This window comes from Helianthus annuus, chromosome 14 (genome assembly GCF_002127325.2).
Source record: "Helianthus annuus cultivar XRQ/B chromosome 14, HanXRQr2.0-SUNRISE, whole genome shotgun sequence".
NCBI classification, from domain to species: Eukaryota; Viridiplantae; Streptophyta; class Magnoliopsida; order Asterales; family Asteraceae; genus Helianthus; species Helianthus annuus.
This window is the reverse complement of record NC_035446.2, coordinates 132,862,062-132,870,974: the sequence shown is the minus strand read 5'-3', so window position 1 is coordinate 132,870,974 and position 8,913 is coordinate 132,862,062. Positions and strand designations below refer to the sequence as shown.

The following is an 8,913-nucleotide window of genomic DNA, read 5'->3' as shown; positions in this document are numbered from 1 at the left end:
TTCTTATGAATAACAATGTTGTGGCCGACGAGGCGATGATCATATTGCACGAACAATTACGTTGAGAGCAGGAGACGACCAACTTAGGGTAACGACATGAAACATTGAGGTGATGAGCATCCGGTCGTTTACTGGTTTAGATTTTAACTTTTAGATTTGATATTAATTTTTTTATTCGCTTGGTTGGGCTAGTACGTATAGATATAGTTGTAAATTTGTATATAGTGGAATAAAATCTAATATAGTGGTATATATAAAACTATAAATTTAATTTATATTTAAGTATATATGTATTTGTAATGTGTGTATATATAGGTGTGTGTGTATATATATATGTGTGTATAATTTATATTTGTGTGTATATATTTGGATATACATGTTTATATGTATATGTATATACATACTAATTAAAAATAATAATTCGAGCCGAACCGAGCCGAGCGGACCTTTGCTCATGCTTGGCTCGTTTATAAACCGAACCGAGCGGAGCGGCTCGTTTACAACCGAGCGTCAAATCGAACGAGCATTTTCCGAGCAATTTCCGAACGAGGGTCGAGCGAGCGACGAGCGGCGAGCGATTTGAACGGCCCTATATGTCCGCCCCTGGATGATAGATGAATGTATCACTTAACATAATTCAAACTTTGCATACTTAAAACAAAGTTTATAATTTTATATAAAAATAGAGTTTCTGTTGCAGAATTTGTTGAAGTTTTGATTTCATTGTTCATGACAGTATGAATATGGCTCTGTCATCATCTTTCTCCCGTGCCATTAATGCTGAGGTAAGCTGGTATTGCAGTTATTCATTTAGCATTTTTGAATAGCAAGTTGATATCTTTGATTGATTTTATTAATTGATTCTTATCTTAGATTGAAGAGATTGGATGGGAACATTTGGTGAGGTTGGCAGAAGATCTATCATTTGTCACATTTCGTGTTGTGTAAGATCCGTTAGCCGAATGATTAATCATTCACTTACGTTTAGCTTCTCTAGTTTTTGATTTTTTTTTTTTTTTTTTTTTTTTTTTTTTTTTTTGCATTGCAATTCTGTCAGTGACAAGAAGGAAAGAGTTCACATGCTAGAGATTTTACTGGATAAATCTTACCCGAACTGTGCGCCGTCAGTTTCAGCTGTTAGTTATCTACATTTTACAACTTATTAGTCTTCTGTACTCCGAAAAAAAATACGTTCATGATTAATATGTTTTGATCCTTTCATCAGGATGTTCCTTACTTATTCGACTTGGTATGGTCACGGAGTTCAAGACTTAACGATGTCGTGAAGCAATTTAAACAGCATCTGGAGAAGCTTCAACAATTTTGGTCAGCTGTGGAAGATATCGACCAATCTCTTTTGGTTTCTGACTCAGCACAGTTGCATCGCGCAACATCATTCCGGCATATAAATATTGGTAACTTTTTTTAATGAAAACTTATACGCTTATCATTCCTCACTTGGTATGAAAAAATAATTTTCTTTTTGGATTTTATTTTTTCAGGAAATGATTGCTCAATAATATTAAATATACGTGTAAACGACCCAAGATCTTTACCAGAGTAGGATTGAATTCTATCAAGTAGTCGGTTGTTACTTAAAACTTCTGTTAAGAGTAACATGATCTATGTTGTGACAGGTGTCGTTTTTTGGGGTTGGACGAAAATGTGAACTTGCTAAGGGATAAATGGCGTAGGAATTGCAATAAATGGTATGTATATAACGCTCTTTTGCGATATTATTCATTTGATTTTTCTAATTCTAAGCATATTCATGACTTCTTTCTAAATTTGTGTAAATAACTGAAATACTTTCAACATGTTTCAATACAATGTGTTAAGAAATTTGTTGCTAACTTCCATGTTTCTTTTTTGTAACAAAGTCATTCAAGAGCGTTTTTATCTGCCAAACATCAAAAAACCAAAATGTGATTACATGATGTGAACTAACCTTTTGCTTTAGCACGAATTTGTCTTCAGAGTTTGCCTTCTATTCCATTTAGACGTAATATAGAAATAGGGAAAATGCTAATCACACAAGTCAAAACGGATACTTTTCTGTACCGGTCATAACTGGTTGGCGGAACGGATTGACCCAAAAAACTTTTTCTCATGAATCTGTTTACTTTTTAGATATGATTAGTCATCACATGTGATTGCTAAAAGTAATGTTATTTGAATGATAATCTGGACTTTTTAATACATTTGTAATAAACTTTGTGTGACTTTAACTAGTTCGACCCATTTGACCCGTTTCCTTCTAAGCTCTTTTCTTATTTTACACGTTTGACTTATTAGATCATCATCATCATCATCATACTCGGTATATCCCACCAATAACAAAGCTAAGGTAGGGTCTAAGGAGGGTGGGATGTTGACAGCCTTACCTCTACCCCGTACGAATAGAGAGGCTGCTTCCAATGAGACACCCGGCTCGATAGTAGTTTTGCATCAAGCCTTGGACATAAGGCACATAACACTCAGCAATTGAGAAAATCGCCGATTAGTGCATGTACCCCCTTGTCTTTCGGCTATCAACGCCACCACATGATGCATGATTAACCACCCCCCTCTTTTAACGTTATTTTCACGAAATTAGTAAAATTACGTTAAAATTAGTGCACTTTCACTTTTGCCCCCCGAGCGCCCACACATATATACATTATATGAGCATACCGCAAGCGGGGCGTACGTTTGACTTACTAGATATAAAACATAATATTAATTGACCCATCGTGTAAGTAAATGTGTTCTATGCTTCACAATAATGTCTTTCTCTGGCATCATTTATTAAGCTAATAGAAAGTTACTTTTGCATCGGTATGGTGTTCTGAATTTCGGTTAATCATGTCATGCATTTTATTTTTTATTTCTGGTTTCGATTATCCTTTATTATAGGTCGAAAGACAAACTATTTGCCGAAAATCTAGCAACTTTGTTGGAGTTTCAACTTCCAGGACCTCCAGGCGTTGAGAAAAATGATCAGCAAATTGATTGCGGGATATGCTATTCGCAATTCCTTCCAGTAGGTATATAATCTATACAATGGTCGTTAATTCTTCATTCTTGCATAAACTTATGCGAACTGACTTTGTGTTTGGACCGTTTGGTGTTATAGATGATGAACTTGGGCCTAAAAGTGGAAGCAAAACAGATTATACATGTGAAAATACCACCTGCAGCAAAGCGTTTCATAGCGTTTGCCTTGGGGATTGGTTACGTTCCATCACAACGACAAGACAGTAAGTAATCACTAATCTTGTTAAGTGTATAAGTTCATCTTTTCCCTTTTGGTCAACAGCGTCATTGACTTTTTAGTCTTGTTCATCGTTATAACGCAGGTCATTCGATGTTCTGTTTGGTAACTGTCCATATTGCTCTCAACCAGTTGCAGTCAAAATTGGCGCAAGAAAATAGATATTTTCTCGTTTAGATTTCTCATTCAATAAAGAGTTTATAAGTTATATAAATTAACTCAAATGTGAATAACTGAATATTGTTATGTTACTCAACCTTTTTAAGTTGAGAGGACCAAAATATGCATAAAGTTATAGGAATGGGGAAAAGTAAAAGCATTTATTCACATAAAGATGCATAGAGTACATATATAACATTTCCTTTCACAATTATGGCCCATACATTATTTATGTCCTCCAACAGTTTTTTTTTTTTTTTAATAATAGGAAAAATCCCATCAACAAAGGGATCTAAATTCTAAATTCCAGCCATACATTCCGGTGGGGTAACCGGATTCCGGCGTTTGTCTGTGCAATAATCATAAACCATATGATTCATGCGGACCCACCGGTAACGATGAGCGCCAACGGAGTCCAGGTGTTGATAGGTGGCACCCTCCCACCAATTAGACGGGTTAGATGCGCATGTGGCTGGACCCGGAATGACGCAGCCTTCAATATCGAAGTCTTTGTAATATGCGTAAAAGGGTGCTTTGTTCCAATCTATTTTCTCGAGCCCGCCCCTTGTCGCCCAATCATCGGCTTCCCATAATGTTGAGTACACTCCCATTGGCTGCGATTTTGGGAATGGTATTCCTTTGGCTTCGTTATTCTTGTACACCCTGATTGGCACTTCATCGACGTAAAACCTATGCAAATACATGAAATGCGTCATTTTAGTTTCGATTATTGTATTCTAGTCATTGTACTATGTAACTTACACAACATGTTGATGGTTCCATAAAATCGAGTAAGTATGGAAGTCAGCGGCAGGGTCAAACCACAAGTTGATCCTTTGTTCTCTATCACCTTTTCCGTGAGCAAAAACATTAGTTTGAACCGAGTAGGGCTGCCCACTTCGGTTCCCCAAAAACTCAAAATCAAGCTCATCACGGATTTGATTAGTATCCGAGTTCATCTGCCATGAAAACCATGTTTTATTTTTATTTTTGTATAGCATTCAAATTCATGCATGTATATAAACATGTTTATTATTATTTTTTCCGGTATAAAACATCAAGGATCTTACGTAAAACGCAGTGACTGTGCCAGCAGAATCTCCTGGAATAAGCTTAATCTTCATGCTCACACGTCCAAACAAGTATTTATTTTTGGAAGCAAACCCGCAACCTGTATCATACAATACAATCCTGTCATTAAGGTTAAAAATTTTGTAACAATTTAATATAGATACATACCCGAGTTTTGGTCAAGGATAAGTTGGATAGCTCTTCCACCATCGAGTTGCTTGATGTGAGAATCAGACCATGTTATATGAAAATCCTGTAAAAATGTAGCCGGTTTCGCGTTTGCAACACGAAGCGTCACAACCCCAAATAGGAAAAGAGTGTAAACAAGGTTGCAACAAAATCTTATGGATGAATATGTCATTTTGAGTTGATTATGTTGGATATAGGGTGGGGGATGTGTATATATAGGAGTAGAATGAGAGTGTGTGGGGACTGATAGTGCTATTTCTCAAAAGGGGAGGGTCCTTGCATAAATTAGGCTTGCTTTATACAGTTGAGAAAACAATCAATTAAGAACACAAGTGCTTCTTTTTTAACAGCAAAATAAGAAAGTGATTGACACAAATAGGAGGTAGAAAAAGCATTCCATTATCTATATTGTTACAGGAAGCTAAAAAGTTGAAGTTTTTAGTTCAAACACATTGATGTATAATTTCATAGATGACACATGAATGACCAGACATCATGATGTTTACAATGCTAGTGTAAATTCATTACCGTTCTTGGTCTATAGGAACTGACTCTTCGAACACGCAATCAAGTATTCTAATCATAAATGTGTTTTCCGTCAATAGTTGGTGTAATATTAGTGACATGTTGAGATGGTAAGAAGATGTATCCCCTCTATTCTACAGGTGAAGGGTTCAAATTCTGCAAGGTGCTGGTGATTAATAGGCCTAGATTAGGAGCATATTACTTTGGCGTTAAAAGAACTAGTAGGAAATAGATTATATTGGAGATATTTTAGAAATATATATATATATATATATATATATATATATATATATATATATATATATATATATATATATATAGGCTAATTATAATGAGAAAACTCACTCCAGATGAGAAAACCCAAGAAACCCACATGTGTGGCTAGGATTCAGCCACGTCACATGTGCATAAAGATGAAGTGAGGGGTATATACGTCATTTTACCTAGTGGCAGAAAGTGTAAAAGTCTAGTCTGCACTCTCTCTCTTTCTTTTTATATCATTACAACCTGTGTTTTCTCTCTCTTTATATACATCACAATCATCCTCTATCTCTCTCTTTATATCTTTATCTTCTAATTCATTTCCAGATCTAGAAAAATCATCATCCAGATCCAAAAGTGAATTGAATCCAAAAGATGATCCAGTTCAAAAGATCATCATCTAGATGCTCCAGACCCAAAAAGATGTTCGATGTTTGAACATGATGTTCCAGATCTAGAAGATCCTCCTCCAGATCCGGTTGAAAAGTTAAAATTATCGATTGGAAAATGTCTTCGAAGAAGTTTATAGTCCAGGTGGAGCCAGCGGTAACAGTGAAAGACGGACATCCGTCAAAGGGACCGGTTTACCGGAGTGTGTTTGTGAAACATGGTTTTCCGACTCCGGTTGATGGTTTGGAGTCCTGTTGGGATATTTTCCGGTGAGTGCTTCTTGTTTAGATCTGAATCTTTGATTGTTTGAAGTTTTAGCTTTTCTTAACTTTTGACTTTTTCGATCATATTTGTCTTTTTATATTAACAATTTTGATTTTGATTCTAGTTAATTGATCCTTGTACCTATGTTATGTTATGCGTGTAGTCTGTGTTATCTAAAATTTGAGGCATTAAAGTTTAAAGTTGATTTGGACAATAATTAATAAGTCTACGTAGAAATTCTATTCTAACTAGTTACAAATAGTCAAATATTTTGTAAATAGTTTATTTTCAAAGTTGTAAAGTTCTCTAAGATGTTCATGTTCTTCTTGAGATGATAGTCAAAGTTCTTCTCTAAGATGTAAAGTTAAAAGTTTTTTTGGATGGCAGAAACTTCGATATAAGATATACAAAACCGGGCTAGCAAGTAACAAATTTACATCACGAACATTGAAATCACATCATCTACCCGAATTTGTTCAAATTTTTGTATAAAATTTGTTCAAGAAAAAATGCATGTTACATTTTTTCGTGTCACATAAATAATGTCCGTTACATAAAATAAAGTGAATTGTTACACTTTTTTAGATTATTGTAAAAATAAAGTGTGTTGGTACATTTTTCCAGATTATTTAAATAATAAAGTGACCGTTACACAAACAAAGTGTGTTGTTACATTTTTTTGTGTTAGAAATGTAAGAATCAAAGCAAAAATGTATGTTACATTTTTTGTGTTACAGAAATAATGCACGTTACAGAAAATAAAGTGGATTGTTACACTTTTTTAGATTATTGTAAAAATAAAGTGCGTTGATACATTTTTCCAGATTATTGTAAAAATAAAGTGACTCTTACAGAAACAAAGTATGTTATATTTTTTTGTGTTAAAAATGTAACAATCAAAGCAAAAATGTCTGTTACATTTTTTAGTGTTACAGAAATAATGCCCTTTAAAAAGCCATACATGTGTGACATGTTTTAATTTTTTGATTAATCTTCCATTTTTGTCTTTTTTTTTACAGTTCAGTGGATGTCCGTTTATAAGGTGGGTCGACCAACCCATGTGCCCCTGATTTGCTATGATTATTCCGGGACTGTTGAGAACTATTAACAGGCTACAAGTTGAGGTTATAGCTCGTGAAGATGAAACTAGAAAGAAGAAAACCATTACATGATTTATGATTTTCGTTGTTGTAACTTCCACAATGTTTGTTTGTACTCCTGGATTGATTTCAAAGTTTTTATATTTTATGTGTAACTTACATTTGACCCATTTTCCTTCATGTTTTACAAAGTATATTGGACCTACAAAATGTAACACAACGCAACATCAGAGAGAAAACATAAAAAAATGAAATACATTTAAGTTTCTAGAAAATTATGACACTGATGGGAAAGTACATTTAAAAAATTATGACAGTGATAGGAAAGTACATTTAAAATTTTACACCCCCTTTCCAAAAATACCCTTACAGTACCTTTTTGATATTTTATGTACAAATAATAAATCAATATTCTCCAAAATATTGGCAACCATAGATCTAATCAAATCAATGGCCAATATACAGTTTTCTGAGTTTTCTTTACTGAGATGGGTTTTTGATTTATCCTTGGCTTATATATATATATATATATATATATATATATATATATATATATATATATATATATATATATATATATATATATATATATATATATATATATATATATATGCCAGTTAACGTACAATACGGCTTAACGTACATCATGTACGACAGATAATTACGCACGTTCATTTGAAAATCACGCACGTTATAAACTAAAAAACCCAAATCACGCATGTTGGAAAACATTAATTACGCATGATGAAAACATTAATCACGCACGTTATACACATAATCACGCACGTTGTCGTACGTGATGTATGTTAAGCCGTATTGTATTTTACACTTTTCCTATATGTGTGTGTGTGTATATATATATATATATATATATATATAGGGAGGGGCTCATGCGAGAACCATCCTTATTGTGAGAACCTTGAGAACCAATGTGAACACAACCAAAAATAGCTAAAAAAACCTAACCCCCACCCCCCTCCCCAAAAAACCTAAACCCCCCCCCCAAGCTACCCGCCCCCAAAGCTAAATGCTAAAAACTAAAACCCCAAAAAAAAACCTAAAAAAAACCTAACCCCCCCCCCCCCCCCAAAAAAAACCTAAACCCCCCCACCCCCAAGCTAAAATGCTAAAAACTAAACCCCCAAAAAACCTAAAAAAATCTAAAAAAATCAAAAAAAAATCTAATTTTTTTTTAATATTTTTTATGCTCAAATCGCTACTTTTAGTGGTCAAAAAAAATTTTTTTTTTTGGCTTCGAAAAGTAGCGATTTTTATATAAAAATATTAAAAAAAAATTGTGTGTGATTTTTAGCTATTTTTAGGCATTTTTGGTGTGTTCACATTGTTCTCGCGGTTCTCACAATAAGAGGTGGTTCTCGCATGATCTTCTCCCTATATATATATATATATATATATATATATATATATATATATATATATATATATATAGGGGGCCGCTAGAATGAGAACCACCTCGAGTTGTAAGAACCGCGAGAACTACTTGATCCGGGGCGAGGTGGAACAATTTTTTTTTAAAAAACGTAGATGCATGTATTATAAACACATTCGTAAAAAAAATTTTTAAAAAAAATGCCGTGCGTGTAGTTTTTTACACCACAAGTTTGTGGTTACGAGTTCCGTAAATTTACGAAACTCGTAACCACAAACTTGTGGTGTAAAAAACTACACGTACGGAACTCG

General features: G+C 34.0%; 2 protein-coding genes and 1 long non-coding RNA gene across 6 annotated transcripts in view; 2 read left to right on the top strand and 1 right to left on the bottom strand.

The window, feature by feature from the left end:
• LOC110903821 (E3 ubiquitin-protein ligase FANCL) overlaps positions 1–3,554 on the top strand; it is a 5,096-nt gene extending 1,542 nt beyond the window's left edge. For 2 of the 4 annotated variants that reach the window (XM_022149608.2, XM_022149611.2), the window contains exons 2-10: positions 701–785; positions 874–944; positions 1,058–1,136; positions 1,226–1,415; positions 1,503–1,560; positions 1,638–1,709; positions 2,896–3,026; positions 3,116–3,239; positions 3,339–3,554. In XM_022149608.2, the coding sequence (XP_022005300.1) occupies positions 738–785; positions 874–944; positions 1,058–1,136; positions 1,226–1,415; positions 1,503–1,560; positions 1,638–1,709; positions 2,896–3,026; positions 3,116–3,239; positions 3,339–3,414 (849 nt within the window). In that variant the 5' untranslated portion in view covers positions 701–737 and the 3' untranslated portion in view covers positions 3,415–3,554. The remainder of the gene's footprint in view (positions 1–700; positions 786–873; positions 945–1,057; positions 1,137–1,225; positions 1,416–1,502; positions 1,561–1,637; positions 1,710–2,895; positions 3,027–3,115; positions 3,240–3,338) is intronic. The other 2 variants (XM_022149612.2, XM_022149609.2) reach the window with 1 other exon arrangement.
• A 90-nt stretch (positions 3,555–3,644) lies between these two features.
• On the bottom strand, positions 3,645–4,873 carry LOC110903820 (probable xyloglucan endotransglucosylase/hydrolase protein 6). Its single transcript, XM_022149607.2, has 4 exons — positions 4,652–4,873; positions 4,483–4,583; positions 4,175–4,371; positions 3,645–4,102 (listed from the first exon to the last, which is right to left on the bottom strand). The coding sequence occupies exons 1-4, from the start codon at positions 4,842–4,844 to the stop codon at positions 3,712–3,714; spliced, it is 882 nt and encodes a 293-aa protein (XP_022005299.1). The 5' UTR covers positions 4,845–4,873; the 3' UTR covers positions 3,645–3,711.
• An 841-nt stretch (positions 4,874–5,714) lies between these two features.
• Positions 5,715–7,392, top strand: LOC110905918. The gene is made up of 2 exons (XR_002573523.2): positions 5,715–6,117; positions 7,132–7,392. It is a non-coding gene; the product is annotated as an uncharacterized LOC110905918 (long non-coding RNA).
• The last annotated feature ends 1,521 nt before the right edge of the window (positions 7,393–8,913 follow it).

What these genes read in the sequence shown, in the direction of transcription:
- LOC110903820 (XM_022149607.2), bottom strand. Translation starts at nt 4,844, where the DNA reads ATGACATATTCATCCATAAGATTTTGTTGCAACCTTGTTTACACTCTT. An exon ending in TATCCTTGACCAAAACTCGG is followed by an intron (nt 4,584 to 4,651) that starts GTATGTATCTAT and finishes TGTATGATACAG; the next exon opens with GTTGCGGGTTTGCTTCCAAA. An exon ending in TGGAACCATCAACATGTTGT is followed by an intron (nt 4,103 to 4,174) that starts GTAAGTTACATA and finishes GTATTTGCATAG; the next exon opens with GTTTTACGTCGATGAAGTGC.